General features: G+C 42.9%; 3 protein-coding genes across 5 annotated transcripts in view; 2 read left to right on the top strand and 1 right to left on the bottom strand.

Annotated features, from left to right (window-relative positions):
* kcng4 (potassium voltage-gated channel modifier subfamily G member 4) overlaps positions 1 to 27,686 on the top strand; it is a 383,395-nt gene that overhangs the window by 280,673 nt on the left and 75,036 nt on the right. The window lies entirely within an intron of this gene.
* On the top strand, positions 257 to 24,764 carry meak7 (MTOR associated protein, eak-7 homolog). The gene is made up of 8 exons (XM_003229235.3): positions 257 to 430; positions 5,121 to 5,293; positions 12,711 to 12,941; positions 13,208 to 13,352; positions 15,156 to 15,599; positions 17,451 to 17,569; positions 19,001 to 19,180; positions 22,980 to 24,764. The coding sequence occupies exons 2-8, from the start codon at positions 5,144 to 5,146 to the stop codon at positions 23,109 to 23,111; spliced, it is 1,401 nt and encodes a 466-aa protein (XP_003229283.1). The 5' UTR covers positions 257 to 430; positions 5,121 to 5,143; the 3' UTR covers positions 23,112 to 24,764.
* atp2c2 (ATPase secretory pathway Ca2+ transporting 2) overlaps positions 24,698 to 27,686 on the bottom strand; it is a 25,883-nt gene continuing 22,894 nt past the window's right edge. Inside the window, exons 24-27 of one of the 3 annotated variants that reach the window (XM_062961812.1) lie at positions 27,487 to 27,634; positions 26,144 to 26,239; positions 25,629 to 25,770; positions 24,698 to 25,210 (exon numbers count right to left, since the gene is read on the bottom strand). In XM_062961812.1, coding sequence (XP_062817882.1) covers positions 25,089 to 25,210; positions 25,629 to 25,770; positions 26,144 to 26,239; positions 27,487 to 27,634 — 508 coding nt within the window. In that variant the 3' untranslated portion in view covers positions 24,698 to 25,088. Of the gene's footprint in view, positions 25,211 to 25,628; positions 25,771 to 26,124; positions 26,240 to 27,486; positions 27,640 to 27,686 lie in introns of those variants that run through there. The other 2 variants (XR_010000582.1, XM_062961813.1) reach the window with 2 other exon arrangements.

Here is a 27,686-nt window from a genome sequence, read left to right as displayed (position 1 = left end):
ATGATATTTTTTTTGATCCAAGCGGGAATCGAACTCGCAGCCTTCCGAGCTTCCACGGCTCTACGTCACTCTCCTCTTCCTTGCCTCGCTTCCCATTCGGGGCCTCTATTGGCTGGGCCCCGTGTCAGTTATATAGGTGGAGGCGGTGACGTTTTCTTTACAGCCCACCTCCCTTTGCGGAAAGCAGCATTCCTATTGGCTGTGCCCAGTGGGGGCGGTGACGTCATCTCCCAATCCGTATCCCTATTGGCTGGGCCGCTCTGCCTGAAGGAAGAAGAGGCGGCGAGGCGGAGGAGGGGGAGGAGGTAGCGGCGCTGGCGCTGCTGGTGTTGCGGCGAAAAATGGGCCGCTCCTGAGGGAAAACATCCTCCGAAAAGACTTCCAGGCCGAAGGGAGAGCCGCTGCCGTCGAAATAAGAGCTCCCTCAGAGGTATTGAACGAAATGGGGCGTGGCCTATGTAAACAAGGGGCGTGGCTCTCATGAATATTAATAAGGGCCTCATTCAAAGCCTGGCTGCTTCCTGCCTGGGGGAATCCTTTGTTGGCAGGTGTTAACTGGCCCTGATTGATCCTTGTCTGGAATTCCACTGTTTCCTGGGTGTTGTTGTTTGTGTTTACTATCTTGATTTTTTTTTAGAGTTTTTAAAATAAAAATACTGGGAGCCAGATTTTGTTTATTTTCATGGTTTACTCCTTTCTGTTGAAATTGTCCACATGCTTATTATTATTATTATTATTATTATTATTATGTTAAACCCCACTTGTCTAGTTAACAATAGGCCTCACAAACCTCTGATAATGGAATGAGAGCCTTGCCAAGATAATATTAATGATATAGGATGGATGATAATAATAATACAAAATATAATTATAAGATGCATAATAATAATAATAATAATAATAATAATAATAATAATCTAATACATAATAATAGGATGGATGGTAATAATAATAATATAAATCAATAATAGGATGGATGATAATAATAGAAACTATAATAGGATGGATAATAATAATAATAATATAAAATATAATTATAGGATGCATAATAATAATAATCTAAAACATAATAATAGGATGGATGATAATAATATAAAATATAATAGGATTGGTAATAATAATATAAAATATATCTTATATGATGCATAATAATAATAATAATCTAAAACATAATAATAGGATAGGTGATAATAATATAAAATATAATAGGATGGATGATAATAATAATATATAATAGGATGGATAATAATAATAATAATAATAATAATAATCTAAAACATAATAAGATGGATGATAATAATATAAAATAATAATAGGATGGATGGTAATAATAATATAAAATATAATAGGATGGATAATAATAATATAAAATATATCTTATAGGATGCATAATAATAATAATCTAAAACATAATAATAGGATGGATGATAATAATAATATAAAATAATAATAGGATGGATGATAATAATATAAAATATAATAGTATGGATAATAAAAATAATCTAAAATATAATGATAGGATGCATAATAATAATAATAATAATAATAATAATCTAAAACATAATAATAGGATGGATAATAATAATAATAATAAATGTAATAATAGGACGGATGATAATAATAATATAAAACATAATACTGTAATAGGATGGAGCCTCTGGGAATGTGCAGACAATAGTATTATAATACTGGATGCCTGCCATAGATGTGGGCAAAACGTCAGGAGAGAATGCTTCTGAACCATGCCAGACAGCCCGGAACACTCACAGCAATGTAGTGATTCCGGCCATGAAAGCCTTCGACAACACATTTATAATAATAATAATAATAATAATTGTAGAAGTCCTTTATAGAAGTCGGCTGCATTAGTTACCTTTTTAATGACTCTAACACAAATTAAAAGGATCCTTTCTCCCCCCTTCGTCCCAACCTTGGAAGGAGTTAATCCTTTCTTTCTTCTTTCCATCCTTGACTTGATCCAAACCAAGCTGGTTTCGGTTACCTCTGAACAGGAAGGAAGGGATGCCCTTCGTATTCAATGACAAGCTGTGTTTTCGTTGCTTCCCTTTTCTCCTTGGCAGGTTTCAGGTAGCTGCTGCCTTGGGTGAATAATTCATGTTTGTCGGGGCTTTGATCGTTAATTTGCCTCTCTGTCGCCGGAGCTTGTTTAATAAAAGAGGACTCGTGTTGCATACTTTGCGTTTTTGTAAAAAACACCCCTTACATATGGATCTTCATGCTGGAGGAATGTTTACAACTATGATTGGACTGGGTTGTTGTATGTTTTCCGGGCTGTATGGCCATGTTCTAGAAGTATTCTCTCCTGACGTTTTTCCCACATCAGGAGAGAATACTTCTAGTACATGGCCATACGTACAACATATGTATATGTACATATGTACGACATACATACATACAGAAAACATACAACAATCCTGTGATCCCGGCCATGAAAGCCTTCGACAACACATGTGATTGGACTGTTTTGAAAAACAGAGATGTATGTTTTCAAATGTGAATTTGCTTGTAGAGTCTGAAACCTGCAATTTGTCAAAAGGGAGATTGACAATGGCGAAATGCAAGGAGTCCTTTTGTTAAATGGCTTTTGAATGGCAACAGAGATAGAATTGCATAGCCTTGAATGCCTACTTTATCAAGCTCATGGTGTCATTAACATTGTCCACTTATCTTCTCTTTCCTGGGTTGACATGCAGAGCCTTTTCCCTATTGTGTCTCCTTTGTGTCTTGATATTCCCTCCAAGGACATTCCTAATTCATCATCGCAATCCCTCTTGGCTGAATCTCATTGCCTTCCAAGGGTAGGGTCTTGGTGGTGGGCCCATAAATGATTGTAGAGATCTATTCTGGGTCCTCATGTTCTTTCTTTCATAGTGAGGACATACTGTATATACTTGAGTATAAGCCTAGTTTTTCAGCCCTTTTTTAGGGCTGAAAAAAGCTCCCCCCGGCTTATACTCGGGTGAGGATCCTGGCTGGCTTATGTTCGGGTCGGCTTATACTCAAGTATATAGATAATCAGACTTAGACAGTCTTATCTTATTATTATTATCATCATAAATTACAATTTTATGTAAACATTCAAAAACATTTAACCTATTGGTGCCTCAAATAATGTAATTTTATTAGTATCTATATTTATTTTTATTTTTGAAATTTGCCAGTAGCTGATGCATTTCCAACCCTCGTCGTATACTCGAATCAATAGGTTTCCCCAGTTTTGTGATAAAATTAGGTGCCTCAGCTTATATTCAGGTTGTCTTATTTATTTATTTAATACATTTATATCCCGCCCTTCTCACCCCGAAGGGGACTCAGAGTGGCTTACAAATTAAATTTACATACAATATTATATCATTAGCATAGCACAATACTGGCAATAAATTACCATATTGTACTATATCTATATTATGTAATACTATGAATAATATTACATGTAATATATAATATATATTTAATATTATGCTCGAGTGTATACGGTACTTTTCCAATGGAAGGCGGTCTCGACAAGGGTTTGCTTGAGGCGCCTTCTTCCTCTCAGCCCGTTTCTCCCTTTCGTCCTCTGTCCTCTCAATATATCAATATAATAATATATAATACATGCTATACTAACAATATAATATGTTATATATACATATAATATTGATAATAATATTATAATGTAATACAATATAATAATTATACAATATTATAAGTGTATATTATATATTACATACAATATTACTAATAATATTGCAGCATAGTGGTATAGTTCAATATAGTAATATGTAGTGCTTATATTGTGCTATGCCAATAATATTTATTTATTTATTATTTATTTATTACATCACTTCTACTCCGCCCTTCTCACCCATCAGGGGACTCAGGGCGGCTTACAATATAAACATATACATCAGAAAAACAGTTTACATCAGATTTAAAAGTCTTTCAAAATTAAAAAAATTACAATAAAAATTAAAATATACATTAAAAACCTGCATAATTGTACATTTAAATAGACATTTAAGGTGCTTTATAATATAATATAATATAATAATTAATATATTGTATGTACATATACTTGTAAGCTGCTCTGAGTCCCCTTTGGGGTGAAAAGGGCGGAATATAAATGTTTTAAATACATAAATAAATAATATCCAGAGGAGAGTTTAGGCGATTGCAAGATGTAATGTGTTGCCATCATCAGCTCTATTGGACGGGAGATATAAAAAAGTGGAAAGTTTCAAAAGCGTTTGTTCTTGGGACTTTGTCTCTGTTGAAACACTTTATCATTCCCTGGCATAGTCCTCGTTTTGGACAGATTTGTACCCGGGATTACCTGTTGTGTTGTGTATATATCAGATACTAGAACTTTTTTCCTGTTGAGATTTATACAGGTTATGTTGCATATGTTTGGTAGATGAATGAGGTGAATAACACATCCTAGAATTATATTTGGCAATAATATGTATACTTTAAGACAAATATACACATTTAGTCTGAATAAGAATATTTGCTTTAGCATTTCCTTATTTACTACTAGAACTACGTGAACAAAGTAGCGAGAAATAAAATTTGTTTTGGAAATGTTATTTTTATTTACACCATTCGCTTAGCATTTTGCTGTTGCATGCCAGTAAATGCTGTGTGTGTGTATGTCTCCCATTCTCCTTGGCTATTGTGGCTGTTGGGACTTGTAGTCCAGGCTGCCTTGTTTGGCTGGCATACTTTTTCCAATGTTGGCCATATATAATTGGCTTTGAGTCTCGTCTCGGAAAGTGGTATATAACAACAACAACAACAGTAACTTCTGGAGCACAAAATGCCTGAGGACGATTGAGTGCCCGTCTGAGTTCACTGGACATCTTTGTGATAGGTAATTGTTGAGCGTTATTAATTCTGCGCAAGCGAAAGCAATCATTTAACTGTATTGGTTTTTCCGTGTTGGTCCAGCCTCTGGTGATGCAGAGAGTGTGGCAAAAAAGAGACAGAGACGCAGAGTGTTTGGGGCCTCTTTCCTGCTCTCCTTGTCTCTCCGGCCGGTGGCTTTGCGGAGGGCATCTCCCTCCAAGCCGTCCTCCTCATGCTGGTCTCCTTCCTCTTCCCCTTCCTCTTCCTCATAGGATTCCACCGTCTACTGGAAAAAATGGGCAACGTGGAGAGCAACGGCTCCTACCAGCAGCACCTCTCGAGATTTCCTCCCAATGAACAAGCCGACATCGAGGTGGTCTTTGGCTCCTTGTCCAAGATGGAGGTGGCCGCTGCTGCAAAGGGAGTGACTTTGGAAACGATTAAGGCAAGAGAAACAAACAATTACCTTTTAGCCTCCCCATCCACCTCAAGGTAGTATGCATGACTCTTCGTCCACTTAAGTCGTACTCACTGTCTCCTTTACACCTTATTGGGGGTGGATGTCTGTTTGCATCACACCTCAGTGGAGGTAGATGCATGTTGCTGGTTTGGAGTTCAGTAGATGTGATGAACCATGGGCCTTGTAGTCCTGCTCAGGACATTGTAATCCCTGATGAAGATGAAAACTTGGGTTTTTTACCTTCCCAGTCTGAACTGGATTCCTCTCAGCCAGATCCTTCCCAGGCAGATCTGGAAACCTTGCACTTGCAAGAAAGTTGTGCCCCAGAAGTATGTCAAACAACCCCAGAGCCTACTTCTCCCGTGTTCTTGCGCCGGGAGTTTTGTAAACAACAGAGAAGTTTGGATTCAGCTTCGCGCAGGAGTGCGAGGATAGCAGCTAAGAATGTTGCCAATTAACATTGGTTCTCGTGAGAATCTTTAAGGAGTTTAACATCTGGTCTCAGAGTTTAGCTTTCGTTTCTGATTCCCAGAGAACCGCTTTGGTGAGAAAGTTGGACTCTATATAGGTGTTTTGCCCGCGTAGCAACTTCGCGGAGTCAATTCGTCAGCCTACGGAGCGAGTTGTGTCTGGACAGCGCGCTCCGATTCAAGCCTCGCTTCAGCTCAAGCCTTGCCTTGCTATCCAGCCTTCGCCTTGCTTCCCAGCCTTTGTTTACCTACGGACTTTGCCTTGTTTCCCAGGACTAATCCTTGCCTTGTTTCACGGATTTTACCAAGTTATTCCACGGACCTTGTTCTTGTTCTTAGTTACCTTGTTCCACGTTCAAGCCTTGTTTCAAGTATCAAGTTATTTCCTAGCCACGCTCAAGTTTTATGGACTAAGGACCTTGTCATCTCCCCTCACTTTGCTTGGCAAAGTGAGTGTTTCGGTTATTGGATTACAACTTTGGACCTTAATATTTCTTATTGGACATTGCTTTTTTGGACTAATTCTGACCTTTCCTGAAGGGTCTAATTCTGGACTATTTTCTATACTTGTTTTTATTAACTTTATATATTCCTTCAATAAAGATATTAGTTAGATTCTGGCCTCTGTGTATGGTTATTGGTGCCTCTGCCGCCTGGGTCGTGACAGTTTGACTCCGCCTCCCATAAGCACCAACTAACCGAGGCCAGGATGTCTACCGGAGCCGCGCCGGCTGGACAGCCGCTCAGCTACACCATCAGCAAGGACGAAGTGGACCGCATCCGTGACAGACTCAACGCGCAGGATGGAGAAATAAAAGGGTTGAGGGAGCGCGGAGTTCGCCTCCCGGCCATGGCGTTGCCTACCAAGTTTTCTGGAGAAGCTGCTAAGGTTCATGTTTTCCGCCGCCAATGTCAAGCTTATCTAGAGGCCCGTGATGCCGAGTTTCCCCAAGAAGACATCAAGGTGGCGTGGGTCTACAGTCTTCTAGACGGACCAGCGGCTAGCTGGGCGACGGCCCTGTTTGATCAAGCCTCCCCCCACCTAAGTTCAGCACAACGCTTCTTGGATCACCTTAAGGAGACCTGGGGAATCGAGGACAATTTGGAGGCAGCCGGTCACAAACTCCGGCGCCTCCTTCAAGGAGACAGACCCATGTCTCAGTACATAGCCGAGTTCCGCGTGCTGGCCCACAACACCGGCTGGAACGATGTAGCCCTCAGAGGACAATTTCGGGAGGGTCTCAACATTGAAATGCTGGAAGAAATCTCCAAGGTGGATCCTCCCCAGACCCTCGAGGCACTCATTGATCAATGTTTACGGGCTGAAGTCATGATTGCCAACAGGAAACAATGGGTTCGAGGCCAGGGCGGTAGAGCCGGGGCAAAACCCCCCGCTCCCGCCAGTGTTCAGCCACGTCCGGTGTGGAGACCCCCGCCGCCAACCCCATACCCCAGAGGAGGCGAGGAGGTGCCGATGCAGTTGGGCAATGTGCGTCCCAGACTAGATGCCGCCGAGAAGGCCCGTCGTCAACGCTTGAACCTCTGCTGGTACTGCGGGAACGGGGGCCACTTCGCCAGAGAGTGCCCAGCCAAAGGGAAGCCTGCCGCCCGTCTTGCGGCGGCGTCCTCCACGGAGTCGAAGGCGTCTGAGCCGACTGGCACACAGCCGGCGGGGGAAGCCAACGACCGGGTGTAGAGAGGCTCGCCAACCCGGTCAAAAATCCATCCAAGAGCCGCCAACCGGGGTCCTGTTCCTTCTCGTGGTCACATTATGGTCAGCAAAAAGGGGACCCGTCATGATCCACGCCATGATAGACTCTGGAGCTACCAACAATTTCATCGATAGAGAGTATGCCGACTCTCTGGGATTACAATATCATGATTTCAAGAATGCCCGTGTGGTGCAAGCCATAGACGGCCGTCCCCTCAAGACGGGCCCCGTAAGCCAGTGGTCGGAACCCACCAGGATGTGGATAAGGGAACATATGGAAGAGATTTCCTTCTTTGTTACCGAGGTTCCCCATTTCCCTGTGATTTTGGGAATTCCATGGCTGACACTCCACGACCCTAACATCTCCTGGTCCAACAGAGAACTGCAGTTTGCTTCACCGTACTGCCAAAACCATTGCCTCGTAGCCAAGGTATGCCATGCCACAGACTCCGAGCCCATCATCACCTTGCCAAAGAAGTACTCCGAGTATTGGGATGTATTCAATGAGAAAGAAGCCGAAAAATTACCCCCACATAGACCTTATGACTGTGCCATTGACTTGGTGGAGGGGGCCCCGATCCCGCGAGGGCATCTCTACTCCCTGACTGAACCAGAGCAAGAAGCTCTCAGGGAATTCTTAGAGACAAACCTTCGCAAGGGGTTCATCAGACCCTCTCAATCCCCAGCCGCCTCCCCAGTGATGTTTGTGAAGAAGAAGTCAGGGGAATTACGCTTGGTGGTGGACTACAGAGCATTGAACAATATCACCAAGCGGAACAGCTATCCCCTGCCCTTAATCTCGGATCTACTGGACCGACTTCGAGGAGCCAAGGTCTACACCAAGCTGGATCTACGGGGGGCTTATAATCTAGTTCGCATCAGAGAAGGGGACGAGTGGAAGACCGCCTTCCAGACTAAATTCGGATTATTCGAGTCCCGAGTTATGAATTTCGGTTTATGCGGAGCTCCCGCAACGTTCCAGCATTTTGTCAACGATATTTTTCAGGACTATCTAGACAGATTCTTGATAATCTACCTGGACGATTTTTTGGTGTTTTCCAGATCACAATCAGAACATGAGAACCACGTCAAAATGGTGTTGCAACGACTGCGGGATCATGGACTTTATGCCAAGCTAGAAAAATGCGCTTTTGATCTACAAGAGGTAGATTTCCTTGGCTACCGCATCTCGCCTCTAGGGCTTTCCATGGATCCAGCCAAAGTTTCAGCAGTATTGGAATGGCGGGCGCCAACTAACAAGAAAGAGGTGCAGCGTTTCTTGGGGTTCGCGAACTACTACCGCAAGTTCATTCCAGATTTTGCCCGCTGGTCCGACCCCATCACTAGCTGCATCCGTGGAAAGCAGCCTTTCCGCTGGACTGATCAAGCAGAGAAAGGGTTCCAGCAACTGAAGAAACTATTCACCTCCCAGCCAATTCTACAGCACCCAAATCCTGGAACCCCTTTTGTGGTGCAAGCGGACGCCTCTGATGTGGCAATTGGGGCTGTACTCTTACAACCGGTGGGAGATCACCTCCACCCCTGTGCCTTTTATTCTCGTCAACTAACCACACCAGAGAGGAATTACACCATTTGGGAAAAAGAACTACTGGCCATAAAGGCAGCCTTTGAAACTTGGAGACATTGGCTAGAAGGGGCCAAATTCCCCATTGAAGTCCACACTGATCATCGTAATCTAGAACATCTAAGAACTGCCCGCAAACTAAATCAGAGGCAGCAACGTTGGGCTTTATTCTTTGAACGTTTCAACTTCCAGATCCATTATGTGACCCCAGCTCAAACCAAGCAAGCAGACGCCCTGTCACGTAAACCGGAATACGCTGCAGGACGCAAGGAGACCTTTGAATCCCAACTGCTACAACCTGAGAACTTTGCCACGCTCACAGTGGGGAACACCAAATCCAGTCCCATTGGTTCAACTTCCCCTACTCCAGGACCCATCTGTGCTCAAGAAATCAGGGCTAGTCAGCAAGCAGATGCCTGGGCGCAGGACCAACTTCGCCAAGGTCTGCATTTTCCCTTTTCGCTTAAAGATGGGCTGCTCTGCTATAGAAATCATGTTTATATCCCACCCGGACCGGGCAGGGAAAAAGCGCTTCGTCTGTGTCATGACTGCAAACCAGCAGGACACTTCGGACTATTTAAAACCATGCATTTGATCCTAAGAGATTTTTGGTGGCCCAAGATCCGCAAGGATGTGGAAAAATATGTCAACACCTGCCCAGTATGCCAGCGCTCCAAGATACGAAGGGAGAAGCCCTCAGGGCTTTTGCACCCCCTTCCTACCCCATCTCGCCCATGGGAAATAATTTCCGCGGATTTCATCACTGACCTACCACCTTCCTGTGGATTCACCACGATCTTAGTGGTGGTGGACCTATTCACCAAGTTAGCCCATTTCATTCCCTGCGAAGGCCTCCCCACGGCCAAAGAAACTGCGGATCTATTTCTTCAGCATGTTTTCAGACTACATGGATTGCCCAAGAGTTTAGTCACAGACCGTGGATCTCAATTCACCTCTCGTTTTTGGAAGGCACTACAAAAACTACTGGGCATAGACTCTCGCTTATCTTCAGCTCATCATCCCCAAACAGATGGGCAAACGGAGCGCACCAATGCCACTTTGGAGCAGTATCTTCGCTGTTATGTAAACTACCAACAGGACAATTGGGCTTCTCTGTTACCACTGTCTGAGTTTGCCTACAATAATGGAGTTCAAGCTTCTACAAAAGAAACGCCGTTCTTTGCAAACTACGGTTTCCATCCACGTTTCTTTCCCCCTGTCATTGAAACTTCAGAAGTTCCCGCAGCAGAGGATTGGCTGCAGGAACTCACAGCGGTGCAACAACTTTTGCTCCAGCAACTGGACCAAGCCAAGGAGGACTATAAACGCCACGCTGACAAACACCGCCAGCCGGGCCCCGAAATCAAGGTAGGAGATCGGGTTTTTCTGTCCACTCGCTTTCTGCCCTCCCACCGCCCATGCCGGAAGTTAGATGCCCGCTTCATTGGCCCCTATCCAGTGGTGGCGCAATTAAACCCCGTGACTTTCAAACTCCAACTTCCGCGTTCAATGCGCATTCACCCAGTGTTTCACCGTTCCCTGCTCCTTCCGGCGGATGGTGTGCGTCCTGATACAGACCAACCGGCCCCCCCTCCTGTTTTGATGAATGGGGAGGAGGAGTTCGAGGTTGAGGACATTTTGGATTCTCGCTTTCATCGCCGCCGCCTACAATATCTCATTGACTGGGTGGGTTTTGGGCCTGAGGAACGCTCTTGGGAAGACGCCTCCACAGTCCATGCTCCTGATCTAACCCGTCGCTTCCATCTGACCTATCCCACCAAACCGCGACCTCGCGCCTCGGGGAGAGGACCCCAGTTTGGGAGGGGCCCTGAGGAGGGGGATAGTGTGATGAACCATGGGCCTTGTAGTCCTGCTCAGGACATTGTAATCCCTGATGAAGATGAAAACTTGGGTTTTTTACCTTCCCAGTCTGAACTGGATTCCTCTCAGCCAGATCCTTCCCAGGCAGATCTGGAAACCTTGCACTTGCAAGAAAGTTGTGCCCCAGAAGTATGTCAAACAACCCCAGAGCCTACTTCTCCCGTGTTCTTGCGCCGGGAGTTTTGTAAACAACAGAGAAGTTTGGATTCAGCTTCGCGCAGGAGTGCGAGGATAGCAGCTAAGAATGTTGCCAATTAACATTGGTTCTCGTGAGAATCTTTAAGGAGTTTAACATCTGGTCTCAGAGTTTAGCTTTCGTTTCTGATTCCCAGAGAACCGCTTTGGTGAGAAAGTTGGACTCTATATAGGTGTTTTGCCCGCGTAGCAACTTCGCGGAGTCAATTCGTCAGCCTACGGAGCGAGTTGTGTCTGGACAGCGCGCTCCGATTCAAGCCTCGCTTCAGCTCAAGCCTTGCCTTGCTATCCAGCCTTCGCCTTGCTTCCCAGCCTTTGTTTACCTACGGACTTTGCCTTGTTTCCCAGGACTAATCCTTGCCTTGTTTCACGGATTTTACCAAGTTATTCCACGGACCTTGTTCTTGTTCTTAGTTACCTTGTTCCACGTTCAAGCCTTGTTTCAAGTATCAAGTTATTTCCTAGCCACGCTCAAGTTTTATGGACTAAGGACCTTGTCATCTCCCCTCACTTTGCTTGGCAAAGTGAGTGTTTCGGTTATTGGATTACAACTTTGGACCTTAATATTTCTTATTGGACATTGCTTTTTTGGACTAATTCTGACCTTTCCTGAAGGGTCTAATTCTGGACTATTTTCTATACTTGTTTTTATTAACTTTATATATTCCTTCAATAAAGATATTAGTTAGATTCTGGCCTCTGTGTATGGTTATTGGTGCCTCTGCCGCCTGGGTCGTGACAGTAGAGAAGTAAGACTTATGGACTTCAGTGAGTACAACTATGCCTGAAGAAAGAAACAATGGCCTTTTAGCCTCCTCTTTCACCTAAAGAGATCCTGATTTAAGGAGCAAACACATCAATAGTTTGGATTTAATGATTTGCCAGTTTAACTGTACCTCTTTGGTGTGGGAGGGGTTATAGACATGTGAGTGTACTGAGCTTGTTCAGACTCAGGACTCCATTTTGTAATCAGTCTGATTCACACCTCAGTGGAGGTGGATGTCTGTCTCCTTTACACCTCAGTGGAGGTGGATTCATGTTGTTTTTTTGGACTTCAGTAGGAAAATAAGAGTTATGGACTTCAGTGAGTACAACTATACCTAAAGACTGTGGACTGTTTATTAAGAGTGATACCCTGTGTACTCAACACACAGAGAATTATATACTATCTATAACTGAACTTAAATAGAAACTATGATGATGATGATAATGGTAATAATAATAATAATAATAATAATAATAGATAGTCATTGCAGGCCTTAATATTTTTGAATTGTGTCTTCCAAATTATTCCACATGTGGCCCGCAGGCCATAGTTTGTGGACCCCTGTTGTAAACATTTCTCTTATCACTGCCACAGTTCTTATCGCAGTTAGCAGGCAGGTCAATTATTTCAGTTCTCATTTGCAACTTTTAATTACAGTTCAGCAAGCAGGCAGTTAGTCATTGCAGGCCTTAATATTTTTGGATTGTGTCTACCAAATTATTGGCTCTCCTTCCTTCCTTCCTTCCTTCTTTCCATACCGTTCATTCAAACCATATATCATATTTTTGGGCCAGGGCCATGTCAAGGGTGCTCTGCCTGAATCGATGGTCGTCCGGCTGTTTGATGGGATGACGAGTGTCCAACTGAGCGAGAAGTCACCTGGATCCAGCGGCCGCGTGACAAAGGAGCAATTTGTCGTCTTTATGTCCGCTATCTTGAAAGGCAACGCTGAGGAAAAGAAGGGCATCGTCATGAGGATGATCTGCAAGGCTGGCGGGACGGTGAAGGGAAGCCAAATCCTTGAGGTGAGTTGGGGGGGGGGGGGGAATTCCATGTATGTGTGGCAGAGAAGGAAAGGGGATACATGTGTATGTGTGTGTTTTGAGAGCATTTGCATTAATGAACTTTTGAGAAAGTTCTGAAAAGAGTTTGCAATGAGGATGGGTCTTCGGCATGCACATTTCCACCAACTTTTAGTGGTTGTCTGTTCGAGGGAGCTCATTTCTGCCCTTGTTAGGAGTTCGGTTTCTTTTTAGTTCTGTTTCCAAATTGAATCTTCTTTCTGTTTCAGTTTGCAGAGGACCTGGTCAATTCTGTCATCCACCTCCTCATCTACAGAAAGGAGCTGAAGGGATGGAATCTAAAAAATATGCAAAATTCTACCGCTGGAGTCAAAGCTTTGGCTTCTCAGCTGACATCCGAACTGAAAACAGCAGGTGAGACAAGAGAAAAGACGTGTTTGGGTTGCTGTGAGTTTTCCAAACCAGAAGCATTCTCTCCTGACGTTTCACCCACATCTATGGCAGGCATCCTCAGAGGTTGTGAGGTCTGTTGGAAACTAGGCAAATGGGTTTATATGTCTGTGGAATGATGTCCAGGGAGGGAGAAAGAAAAACTGCCTGTTGGAGGCAAATGCAAATGTTGCCGTTGGCCGGCTTGATGAGCATTGAATAGCCTTGAAGCTCCAAAGCCTGGCTGCTTCCTGCCCGGGGGGGGGGGATCATTTGTTGGGAGGGGTTAACTGTCTTTTCATGTTCCTTGATTTGTGCCTGGGCAATGCTGCTGCTTTTGGTGGTCCCTATGAAAACTTGTACAGGCAGGAAAAACAATCAGGGAGCAGCTAACACCTCCCAGCAAAGGATTCCCCCAGGCAGGAAGCAGCCAGGCTTTGAAGCTGCAAGGCCATTTAACGCTAATCAAGGTGGCCAATGACAACATTCACACTGGCCTGCAACAGACAAGAGTTCTTTCTCCCACCCTGGGTATCATTCCACACTATGTATGTATGTAGATATATTATATTTTATGGGGTTATATTATAATATATTAGATCTATTATATATTTAAAGAAACGTTTGCTGGAAATAGCAATCAGTATTTGTGAATGCAACCAATTTACATTTCAGTGTATATTATTGCTTGTTGCATCCTTTGTAAGTTGTAGAAACAAGTTTATGCTCATGATCACTTTATTATTGTAGTGTCAAAGCCTTCCGTGGCCGGAATCACTGGGTTGCTGTGAGTCTTTCAGGCTGCATGGCCATGTTCCAGAAGCATTCCCTCCTGACGTTTCACCCACACCTGTGGCAGCATACCTCACAACCTCTGAGGACGCCTTTAGCCACAGATGTGGATGAAACGTCAGGAGGGAATGCTTCTGGAACATGGCCACTCATTTTATTATTACTTTATTATAGACACAGGGTCTATTCCCATCCCAATTTGCACTTTATCAGTCACCTCGTGTTTACAATATTTATATGGTGCACCTTACCCAGTCTACTTTTACAACCTCTCCGTTTTAATCCATGATTTTATTCGTTCTTGTCGTTTGTATTTATTGGCTAATGTTTAAATTTTTATAATTGTGCATGTCTCTTGTCTATTGTTGTGTTTTATATTGCTATTGTTTTTATTCGGGCTTGGCCCCATGTCAGCCGCCCTGAGTCCCCTTTGGGGAGATAGAGGCGGGGTATAAAAATAAAGTTATTATTATTATTATTTTATTATGTCACAACAAACAAGATAGATATGCTGGATTTCGTATCACAAAATCACAAGTCGAGCACTTCCCAAGTGTCTAGGACTATGTGATGTATTTTCGGATGATGCGTGCAGATCCCAGTTGGGTGGCCTTTTGCAGTTGGCAGATTGTAATTTTGTCAATGTCTATTGTTTCCAAATGCCGGCTGAGATCTTTTGGCATGGCACCCAGTGTGCCCATCACCACTGGGACCACCTGCACTGGTTTCTGCCAGAGTCTTTGAAGTTCAGTCTTGAGGTCCTGAGTTTTTCCTGTTGTTTTTCGTCAATGCGACTGTCACCTGGGATGGCGACATCAATGATCCAAACCTTTTTCTTTCCACAACTGTGATGTCTGGTGTGTTGTGTTCCAGAACTTTGTCAGTCTGGATTATTATTATTATTATTATTATTATTATTATTATTATTATTATTATTATTATTATTGTGATCGTGGATTATTGTTTTGTTTATACGGTTCCTTGTTCCTGCTCCAGATGGGAGGCGGCTGGAGGGGTTTGCGGCGCTGGACGCGTGCTACGACGAGGGTGGCCTGGAGGACTGGCTCTTCCGGGTCCCGCAGGTCTCGTCCTTCCTGGGGGTCATCGTCCAGCAAGGGCTGCTTCCTCCGGACCAGGGCCCCTCCTCCCCCTCCTCGTCCCACCTGCTGCCGGCCTGCAAGGGTCTGCGCCCGGGGTCCTCGCGCTTCGTGAGCCTGCTGGACGTGCCCTCGGTGGCCTTCCTGAACTCGTGCCTGCCGTCGGGGCTGCGGCGGGAGTGGCGGCTGCTCTTCTCCTCGCAGCTCCACGGGGAGAGCTTCTCCCAGCTCTGCGGCCACATCGTCCACAAGGGGCCCTGCCTGCTGGTCCTGCGCGACGCCCACGGATACGTCTTCGGGGGCTTCGCCTCCTGCTCCTGGGAGGTCAAGCCACAGTTCCAAGGTCGGCCCCCCCCCCCGTCTCCCCCTTTTCATTCTTGGCTCATTTCCAAAAGGATCGCAATTGTAGAAGTCTTGAGAGAGGCACCAAGGGCCATCCCGCCCAAGACACAGACACATTGGTTCTTTTTTGCTGCTGCATCACACTGTTGGCTCACGTTTAGTTTGGGATAGAATCGTTATATGTAAATATTCCAAAACATTTGTCATAAAAGATGGCAATTTTCACCCAGTAGGTGGCAGTCTTTAGTTTAGATTCTGCAGTATGTCTTAGTCCAGTGCTGGCCAACCTATGACACGCGTGTCAGCACTGACACGTCTTGCCATTTTTGCTGACACGCTGCCGCATGCAGATTGATTGGATGACTATGTCTTTTGTGGCCAAATTTGGTGTGATTTGGTCCAGCGGTTTTGTTGTTTACTCCATGGGAATTATGCACATTACATCTATATATATCAAAGGGAAATGAAATTTTGGCCTAGGACAAAACAACAAAACTACACATCCCAGAAACACTAAACTTGGCAGCACAACCCCTCATCCATGCCTCTACGTTCATAAAACAAAAAGAAAAGAAAAATAAAGTCCTAATTAGAGGAAGAGGTATAATTGTTTTTATCCAATTGCTGCCAGTTAAAAGGCTAAGTTCTGCTCACTTGGCCTCCTAGCAACCCACTCAGCCCAGGGGACAGGCAGAGTTAGGCCTCACTTAGGCCTCTTCCATACTGCCTATAAAATACAGATTATCAGATTTGAACTGGATTATATGGCAATGTAGACTCAAGGCCCTTCGACACAGCTTTGAACTGGATTATCTTGACTCCACACTGCCATATAATCCACATCTGGACTTAATGTCAGGGGAAAACCTTTACCCTTTACCTTAACTACCACCAATTCCTCAATACTTTATTTCCCGTACCACCAGACTTCGCCACAGCATCGCGTGGCCGGGCACAGCTAGTGTATATATATATCTATATATATATATATATAGAGAGAGAGAGAGGTTATTACATCATTCTATTATTATTCTATTACTAGCTGTGCCCGGCCACGCGTTGCTGTGGCTAGGACTTAATTTTACTTTTCTTTTTGTTGTAAGAACGTAGAGGCGTGGATGAGAGGTTGTGCTGTCAATTTTCAAGGTTGTGGGGCGTTTAGTTTAGTTGTTTTGTCCGGCGCCGTGATTCCATTACCCTTTTATATATATAGATTATTGTAGCATATTATCATATTATTACTATTATATTATTATTATATTATTCATTATTCATGACTACATTGAAACTAGAATAGAGAGAAATCAGCGTGGAAACTGCAAGAGGTACCATAGATTCTTGTACATGGAAATAATGGTAGTAAATAGTTTTTATTTATTTATTTATTTATTTATCTACAGCATTTATATTCCGCCCTTCTCACCCCGAAGGGGACTCAGGGCGGATCACATTACACATATTAGGCAAACATTCAATGCCTTTTAACATAGAACAAAGACAAACAAACATAGGCTCCGAGCGGCCTCGAACTTATGACCTCCTGGTCAGTTTTTGATTTATTAAATACAGTTATATATTACGATTATATATTTTTGTTATTTAAACTATACATATTGCAAAATTATGAGTTTTTTCTCTCAAAGTGACACACCACCCAAGTCATGCTAGATATTTTGGTGAATTTTGACACACCAAGCGCAAAAGCTTGCCCATCATTGTCTTAGTCTGAGGAGCTTTGCAACCTACACAAAAGATAGGCTTTGGGAATATGTGGAGAGACAAAAAGCACCTAGGTGGAAATGATCCCAGTGACATTTCCCTCTCCGTCTCTTTGTGCCTCTGTTGTTTACAGGCAACAACGAGTGCTTCCTCTTCTCTGTGTCCCCTACGCTCGGCGTGTTCACTTACACGGGCTACAATGACCATTACATGTACTTGAATCACGGGCAGCAGACGATGCCAAACGGACTGGTGAGTACAAGGCAGTTCCTGCCAGAATTGGTCTCAGAGTGTGGCTCTTTTGGGGCATGACTTCATGGAGTGCCATTCCCTTCCCGCCGGAGCAGTACCTATTGATCTACTCACATCTGCATGTTTTCAAACAGCTAGGTTGGCAGAAGCTGGGGCTAAAAGCGGGAGTTCATCCCACTCCCTGCATTCGAACCTGCAACCTTTCAGTCCGCAAGTTCAGCAGCTCAGTGCTTCTATCTATCTATCTATCTATCTATCTATCTATCTATCTATCTATCTATCTATACACACACATACATACCATACATACTCGAGTATAAGCCAGGTTTTTCAGCCCTTTTTAAAGGCTGAAATAGCCCCCCCCCTCAGCTTATACTTGAGTGAGGGTCCTGGTCCACTTATGTTCGGGTCGGCTTATACTCAAGGCTGTCCAATTCTGATTACTGTATATACTTATCTTATTAAAGTCTTATTATCTTAAATTATCATTATATGTAAATATTCCAAAACATTTCTGATGCTTCAAATAATGTAATTTTATTGGTATCTTTTTATTTTTGAAATTGACCAGTTGTTGCATTTCTCACCCCTGGCTTATACTTGTGTCAATAAGTTTTCCCAGTGTTTTGGGGATAAAATTAGGTGCCTCGTCTTACATTCGGGTTGGTTTATATTATTGTATATATGGTATGCGTGTGTGTATATATGTATATGTGCATGTGTATATGTGTGTGTGTATATATGTGTGTGTGTATATATTTGTGCGTGTATGTATATATATACTTACATACGTGTGTGTATATATATGTGTGTGTGTATATATTTGTGCGTGTATGTATATATATACTTACATACGTGTGTGTATATATATGTGTGTGTGTATATATTTGTGCGTGTATGTATATATATACTTACATACGTGTGTGTATATATATGTGTGTGTGTATATATTTGTGCGTGTATGTATATATATATATATATATATATATGTACATATGTGTGTGTATATATGTGTGTGTGTATGTATATATGTATATATGTGTTTATATATGTGAGATATATACACACACACACACACACACACACACATATATATATATATATAGGTTCTCAGATTGCTGTTCCTTGAGAGCCCAGTTCTGCTTAGAACACCATTGTGTGACAAATTTTCTCCAGACGGTACCAATGGCAGTGTAGACTCATATAATCCAGTTCGAAGCGGATAATCTGTATTCAGAAACTGGATTACATGGCAGTGTAAATCCAGCCTCAGTGGGCCATTGGTTTGGTCAGGAGGATAAATAACAATGCAGGTGGCTACCTGCCTATTGGTCGGTCAGTGGGTCGGTCATTTTCTGTCCCTGTTTGTGCTTGTTCGAATCTCAGTTTCTGCCTGGATCTCATGCATGTCGTGCGTTCCTTTCCTGGCAGGGCATGGGCGGTCAGCACGAATACTTTGGCCTCTGGGTGGACAGCAACTACGGGAAGGGGCACAGCAAAGCCAAGCCCCGCTGCACCACCTACAACAGCCCACAGCTCTCGGCCAAGGAGAACTTCACCTTCAACGCCATGGAGGTGTGGGCCGTGGGAGAGCCCCCGGGAGACCCCGACGTAAGTGACCCCTTGCGCTCCCAGGACGGCAACACTGACCCTTTTCACCCATCAAAGCCATGCTCAATATGCCCAGGGCAAGGGCTTGACCGTTGGCTGAGTGTATCCCAGACGTTGGGCCTTTTTTGTTGTTCACTGTATTTTCATCCTTTGTTATGTGTATTTTAATATGCGTATTTCACAGAAATACATCTTATTATCTGCCTTTTATAGAACGTTTACAATGGGACTCTGCCGGAGGAGAGTTTTGAATGTTTCCCAGACTTCTCTGGTTTTCTTTGCTTGCTGTTGCGATTGTTATCTTCCTCCGAGCTCTGATAGAAGTCCTTTGCTTTATGTCTTTTATGGTTTTGGGTTGTCCTTTCTGGTGTGTTTTACAAATTTGCCGTGTATACCCTCCTTTGTCCTCTGCCCGGACGGCTTGAATGGATGTGAAAGTGACCTTTCTGAGTCAATAATATAATAATAACTATTTTAAAGTCAGGAACCACCCACCCTGAGAACACATACTTTCTCTCTTTCCTTGTTCCTGTCTCTTAAGGCAGTCCAGCTCTGATGATGATGATAATAATAATAATAATAATAATAATAATAATAATAATAATATAATACACTTTGGAACTGTTCAACTTGTGATTTTGTGATACGAAATCCAGCATATCTATCTTGTTTGCTGTGTCATACATAATAATAATAATAATAATAATAATAATAATAATAATAATAATAATAATGTTGCAATCCCAGGCGACAGCCACTTTGAGTCTCTTTTAAGAGGAATAATAACAATAATAGCAACAACAACAATGATTACTGTATATACTCAAGTATAAGCCTAGTTTTTCAGCCCTTTTTTAGTACTGAAAACCCTCCTCGGCTTATACTCGGGTGAGGGTCCTGGTGGGCTTATATTCAGGTCAGCTTATACTCAAGTATATATGGTATATTTATTATTTTTCTCTATTATTATTGGTATTGTTACAATTATTATTTTACTCTATTAATTATTATTATTACATTTATTATTTTACTCTATTATTATATTTATTATTTTACTGCATTTATTATTACATTTATTATTTTACTCTATTAATTATTATTATTACATTTATTATTTTACTCTATTGTTACTTTTACATTTATTTTACTCTATTTTTATTATGATTAATACATTTATTATTTTACTCTATTATTACATTTATTATTTTACTGCATTTATTATTATTATTACATTTATTATTTCACTCTATTATTATTAAAAGGATACATAAGTACATTTACATTGAAGAAGATGAAAATAATGATTTAATCAGAGTTGAACAGTCATATCTTAAGTTACAATTTGATGTAAAGATTCAAAAACATTTAAACTACTGATGCCTCAGTTCATGTAATTTTATTGGTATCTCGGCTTATACTGGAGTCAATGTTTTCCCAGTTTTTTTGTGGTAAAATTAGGTGCCTCGGCTTATATTCAGGTCGGATTATACTAGAGTATATACGGTAATAATAATGATAACGATTATGATTATGATAATGCTAATAATTATTAATATTATTTTCATCTGGAAATGAAAAAGCCATGCATGCTAGAAAAAATGTGAGAAAGATTCAGAGAGAGATCTAAAACTGAGATTTCCGGGCTGTCTGGCCAGGTTCCAGAAGCATTCTCTCCTGACGTTTCACCCACATCTATGGCAGGCATCCTCAGACTTGTGAGGTCTTTTGAAAACGAGACAAGTGGGGTTCATATATCTGTGGAATGATGTCCAGGGTGGGAGAAAGAAAGAACTCTTGTCTGTTGGAAGCCAATGCAAATGTTGCCGTCGGCCAGCTTGATGAGCGTTGAATAGCTTTGAAGCTCCAAAGCCTGGGGGCATCATTTGTTGGGAGGTGGTGAAATCTGTTTGGAAATATACCTGTAGAATGATGTCCAGGGTGGGAGACTGAACCCTTGTGCGAATGTTGCAGTGGGTGAGCTTGGTTAGCACTGAATGGCCTTGCAGCTGCAAACCCTAGCTGTTTACTGGATTGCAGTGCTGTGACGCAGCTTTGCTTCTCCATCCCTTTCAAGAACATTTAGAACCTGGTGCAACCTGTTCGGCAGGAGCCGCGAAGCAGGCTGTGCTGTGTCTCTGTGTTCGGTCGGGTCGGCCGCCTTGCCAAACCCGTTCCGTTGTTTGCAGAGCAAACCGAGGAGAAGCAACGTGACTTTCCCTTGAAATGGGCTCAGTGAGGCCAAGAAAAGGCTCCGGCACAGCTTGACCATGACCTGTGCAGGAATAGTCGGCATCTGTCGTGTCCATCTGTCCATCCTACAAAGGGTTTTGCTAGGTGAAGTGGCCCTCTGTGATGCTGCTGGGATAGAAAGGTGGCCTGTGTGTGAAAGGAAGGACAGAGTCACAAAAAGACATTGTGATATGAGCCTCCTCAGAGCTGGAGAAGGGAGGAAGAGGAGAAAGAAGGAGAAAAAAAGAAGGGAAAGAGAAAAGGAGAAGGGAAGGAGGAGGCCTTCCAGTCCAACCCTCTTCTGACCTGCAGGAAAAGCACAATCAAAACTTCCACAACAGATGACCATTCAGCCTTTGTAGTAGTAGTAGTAGTAGTAGTAGTAGTAATAACAACAATAGCAACAACAACTACAGAAACCCCAGGGGCCATCCAGTCCAGCCCTCTGTTGTTCCCAGCAGCTAGTAGTAGTAGTAGTAGTAGTAGTAATAACAGTAACAACAACAACAGAAAATCCAGGGGTCATCCAATCCAATCCTCTCTTGCCATGCAGGAAAAGCACAGTCAGAACACCCCCAACAGATGGCCATTCAGCCTTTGTAATTATTATTATTATTGACACAACGACATTGTATGACACAGCAAACAAGATAGATATGCTGGATTTCGTTTCACAAAACCACAAGTCGAACACTTCCCAAGTGTCTAGGACTGTGTGATGTATTTTCGGATGATGCGTGCAGATCCCAGTCAGGTGGCCTTTTGCAGTTGGCAGATCGTAATTTTGTCAATGTCTATTGTTTCCAAATGCCGGCTGAGATCTTTTGGCACGGCACCCAGTGTGCCCATCACCACCGGGACCACCTGCACTGGTTTCTGCCAGAGTCTTTGAAGTTCAATCTTGAGGTCCTGAGAGCGGCTGAGTTTTTCCTGTTGTTTTTCTTCAATGCGACTGTCACCTGGGATGGCAACATCAATGATCCAAACCTTGTTCTTTTCCACAACTGTGATGTCTGGTGTGTTGTGTTCCAGAACAGTAATTATTATTATTATTATTACTACTACTACTACTACTACTACTACTGCAGCAGCAGCAACAACAGAAAACCCAGGGGCCATCCAATCCAACCCTCTTCTGCCATGCAAGAAAAGCACAATCAAATCGCCCCAACAGATGACCATTCAGCCTTTGTAGCAGTAGCTGTAGTAGACGTAATAATAATAATAATAATAACAGTAACAACAACAGAAAACCCAGGGGTCATCCAGTTCAACCCTCTTCTGCCATGCAGGAAAAGCACAATCAAAGCTCCCCCAACAGATGGCCTTTCAGCCTTTGTAGTAGTAGTAGTAAAAACAACAACAGAAACCCCAGGGGCCATCCAGTCCAGCCCTCTGTTGTTCCTGGCAGCTCCAAATAGAATTTCCCTACATTTCTCAGGAGGAAGAAAGAGGAGGAGGTGGGAAGTGTCATGGCACCGCAGAGCCCTTCGCGATCGCATATTGAGAACCCCACTTTATTCCGTTCTTGACTTCCTGCCCTTTCTCCCTCCTCCAACTTGTCTTTCAGGGCAAAGATCCCAAGAGCATCCTGGACGCCGACCCCGAGGCGCAGGCCCTGCTGGAGATGATCGGAAAGAGCCGCCAGAGCGAGGGATTGCGGGTCCCAGACGAAGATGGGGACAACAACAACTCAGAATAAAGCCTGGAAGCTTTTGCCTGAGCGCAAAGTGAGGGAGTCTCTGAGCTTTAGATTTCCCACCCACTTGGGTGGTCATTGAGATGGTGGCTTTGTTGGGAGGCATATTCCACAGACAGTTGGATAGATAAACAGTGATGGGATGGGATGAGACCCTGATTTGGGTATAGTTTGGAGTTATGGCTCAGTCCCTCCCATCAGCCAATATTGCCAACATTGAGCGATCATGGGAATTGAAGGCCACAACTATATAAAGCAGGCATGGGCAAATTTGGCCCCTCCCTCCGGGTGATATGGACTTCAACTCCCACCATTCCTAACAGCCTCGGGCCCCTTCCTTTTCAAGGGTTATGGGCCCAGTATAGCCCAGATATCCCATCAATTGGTTCAAGGGGGAGGGGGGGGGGGTATAGAAATACCTGTAAATACAAAGCTAGACTAGTAGCCCAGGGATTTCAACAAAAACAATTTGAAACATATGATGAAACATTTACCCCAGCTGCAAAATGAGAATTTTTGAGATTAATTATGGCTCTAGCAGGACAGAAAGGATACAAAATTAGACATTTTGATTTTGAAACAGCTTATTTAAATGCTGACTTAAGTAAGGACATTTATATGAAGCAAGCTCAGGGTTAGGAGCATCAACCATATTGGAAAGTTTATCAGTTAAAAAAGGCTCTGTATGGTTTAAAGCAGTCTGCGTGAAAATGGAACAAATGTATAAACAAAGTTGCTAAACCAAAAGCAAAAAAATTGGCAGGGATTAAAAAGATTGGTTAGGTTTTTAAAGGGGGCTATAAATCCCTTTTAAAAGGAAAAGGCCTGAGACTGTTAGGAATTGTGGGAGTTGGAAGTCCAAAATGCCTGGAGTTTGCCCAGGACTGGTATATTATTATCATTATTTTTTCTGTCTTCCATGAAAACCAAACCAAAGCCAGTTCTTCCAGACTAATTTGGAAGAACAGAGGAACAGTTCCCAGCTTTAAGGGAAATGTCAGGAACCAGAGCATTCTGATTGAGTTAGATTTCATTTTAAGGGTATGGGATCATGTAATGGTGCAGTTGGTTTCCAATTAAAGTGTGGCATCTGGAATTTGGGAAATGGAGACTACAACTCCCAGAATCATGGCAGTAGGAATCTTGGCTCCAGCACATAAGACTCGGCTAGTTCCCATGTATCTGATGCCAGTGAATAAGGTCATTTAATATGGTCAGTCCGGATCAATGTTTACAAATCATGGCTTCAATCTCACGTTTCAGTCAAGCCTAGTGAAAGCATCGGAAAGCTCAAGGATTAAGTGTCTTTGTTACAATAAACTTGCCTGGTATTTGAAAGCCTACTCCAGGATTTACAGCCCATGCGGTTGGGAAAAAATCCAGAATTTATGCAGTTGCCCACAATTGAGAGTACATACTTCTTTGCGATGTGAATCATGCAGCAAATGTGATTATATCTCACGGTTGGAACAACTCAGGTTGAGAACTCACGCTTTGAATATAGATGTTCAACATAAATGTCCAACCGTTTCCGCACGGAAACTTCCACACCAAATGGCAATTCCAGCTAAGAACTCTCTCGCCACCTGTTAGCCCTTAAGACATGTTTTATTAGCAAAAGGTGTTATTGCAACTTAAATAAATAAACAAAATGATGATGGTGCTGGTGTCATGGATTCACAGTGATGTTCCTCTGGACCGGTCTTCTCTAAAACGCATAATTGTAAGATGAGAAGCGGTCCGTCTCTTCTGGAAAGCTTTAATGGATCAGTCTGTGAAATGAGGAAAAGGTCTCATCGGCTGGTGATCGTTTCATGGATCTCGCATTATATGCGGATTTTCTCTGCATCCAATAGTTTTCCAGGATTTGACAATGTCATTGAAACACCACGTCTGCCTTCACGGACCACCAAAAGGTGGGCTTGCAAGTCACAAAAGCACACGTGAGTCTTCAAGTTGCCACAAGTCTAATTCTTGTAGTCACACGGCTTCCAACGGGAACTGGTCTGTCTTGGGTCGGCCGCAACAATACCTCTCTCCGACTTTGGCCAACTCCGAGAGGATGAAAACCAAAGACCCCAAGGCTGCGAGGAGCAACAAATCTGCCGATAAGAAAAAGAAATGCATTGGATGAAGTGGACTCTGAAATCTTCACAGAAGTTCTAATGACTAGGCATATTGAGAACATACTGCAAGTCGCTTCCGGTGTGAGAGAATTGGCTGTCTAAACAGATGTTGCCCAGGGGTTTGTTACCATCCTGCTGGGAGGCTTCTCTCATGTCCCTGCAAGCTAGAGCTGACACATGGGAGCTCACCCCATCTTGCGGATTCGAACTGGCAGCCTTCAGGTCAGCAGTCCAGCCAGCACAAGGGTTTAACCCATTGCGCCACTGCGGCTCCTTATATCATACTAAAGATACAGAAATATATCAAGATGTAGTCGCTTCTCCAAATATTGACCACGGTTGAGTTGCTCCAGCCTTCTATGAAGGAATGAATGCATTCCGTGCTCAAGCTTACCCAAAGCGCCCAAATTCTCTGTCTGGAAGATCCTCTGCAAGGGAGGGATGTAGATCACCGCCATCTGGCCCAGAATGGACCCCAGGACGGAATATAAGAACATGCGGTTCCGGAAAAGGCCGATTTCTAATATCAGTTTGGTCTGGAGGGGGAAAGGAAAACAAAGGAGATGGATGTATATCTCCGTAACCATTTGGAAGTGCGACCCTTTTTGGAGATCATTTGGCATTCACACCATTTGGCATAATCATAACCTTTTTGTAAAGTATGATCTTCCTGAGAAGAGTAAAATACTCGCTTCTCCTTTGTGATAAATATCCACTAGTATTCAGGCAGGGCCACTTAGGTTTCTCAGTTGTTAGACTGTTTTTTCTTTGAACTCTTAGGAACAAAGATATGCCAATGCGCAACATAAAGAGCAGATCTTCACAAGCGTTATCTCAGTCACCCAAAAAAAAACATCTACTCATAAAATATTTTGCTTGTAAATCATGCTCTCGGGAGGCCTTTCTCACCTGAGAGCGACACGTCAAGGCATTGAAGAGGTCAAAGAAGACAAAACACGTGAAAGTCATTGTTGTGGTCCGTGGGGTTATGCCACTTTCTGGAATCTGGAAGTGAGAAAAGGCATCGGTCAAGAGAGAAAGATCCTCTTTTCTTTTCTTGGGTGTTTGCAGAGTGTGCAAAGTCAAGGTCTCGTGCCTCACAATGGCCCTTTTGTTTGCAAAGTCAGGGCCACCTTGACGTTCTCCTAAAAGACAGATTAGAGGCACCATTCTGCCAAGCGGTACATGCAGAGCCTTACATCTACACGCAGTGATGGATAAGCGATAGGGCTGTGCGATTGTTGAAAAAAAATGTTACAAAATTAGGGGACGCATTCATTGCGTTTCTAAAGTATCATTCGTGAAAATTTCATTCTAGTAATGAAATTTCGTGACTTTTTCAAGTAATTCCGCAAGTGGGGCAACTTCAGGGACTCCTTTCTCATTTTTACAGCGATTGGGGTGAAACTTGCTACAAGGATAGAACACATTTACTACTGTGAGCTCATCAAGTTTCAGAATGTTTCACTTATCAACCAATTTTTGGGAAATGTTCAAAGTTTTTATAAACAACATTAAAAAAATACAAGAGCAAACTTGAATTTTCTGTCCAATGACACAAGACAACAGGGGAGCATTCACCCCAACTTTCAGAACACATTTACTACTGTGAGCCCGTCAAGTTTCAGAATGTTTCACTTAACCAATTTTTGGGGAATTTTCAAAGTTTTATAAACAACATTTAACAAATACTGCAAGAGCTATCTCCTTGAATTTTCTATCCAATGACACAAGACAACTGGGGATCAGTCACCCCAACTTTCAGAATTATTCATACATCTGATTTTATTATTATTATTATTATTATTATTATTATTATTATTATTAAATTTCATGTCAAAAGCATTGCATAATAAATAAGTTTAAAAGCGATAAAATATTATTATAAATTATTAAATTATTTTATTTTTGTACCCCGCCTCCATCTCCCCAAGGGGACTCGGAGTGGCTTACTTAGGTATAGATATTGCTTCGGAAGTACGAATTTAACGAATTTGATCCGACTTACGATGACTAACGAAATAATTGCACACCTCTAATGAGTGACAAGAAGTTTTGTTAGAATCCAGGAGAAAAATCAATCCAGAAAGATGTGTTTTCCATAGGAATCTAACTGTGGCAGATCCCTTGAGGAGGAGCTTGCCCAACCCACGAGAAACATTGCTCCTCTGTGAAATTTCCCTTCATTGCCCAACAGTAACTTAGAATATCAGCTCAATATTTAGGGACATGACTTAGGCCTGCTTTCTCACCTCCTTCCAATAGACAAACATGGTTCCACTGATGATGACGGTGGCCGAAAGGAGGATCTTGAGGACCAAAGACTTGCTGAGAATGGTGTCCGTGACGTTCCTTGGAGGCTGCCTGATGGCATCCTTGTCCACTGGTTCGACACCCAAACTGTTCTCAAGTCCCAGAGAAAGACACATGATCATAAGGATACAGATTCACG

This window comes from Anolis carolinensis, unplaced genomic scaffold (genome assembly GCF_035594765.1).
Source record: "Anolis carolinensis isolate JA03-04 unplaced genomic scaffold, rAnoCar3.1.pri scaffold_9, whole genome shotgun sequence".
In the NCBI taxonomy this organism is placed as follows: domain Eukaryota; kingdom Metazoa; phylum Chordata; class Lepidosauria; order Squamata; family Dactyloidae; genus Anolis; species Anolis carolinensis.
This window is presented reverse-complemented; position numbering and strand designations above follow the sequence as displayed.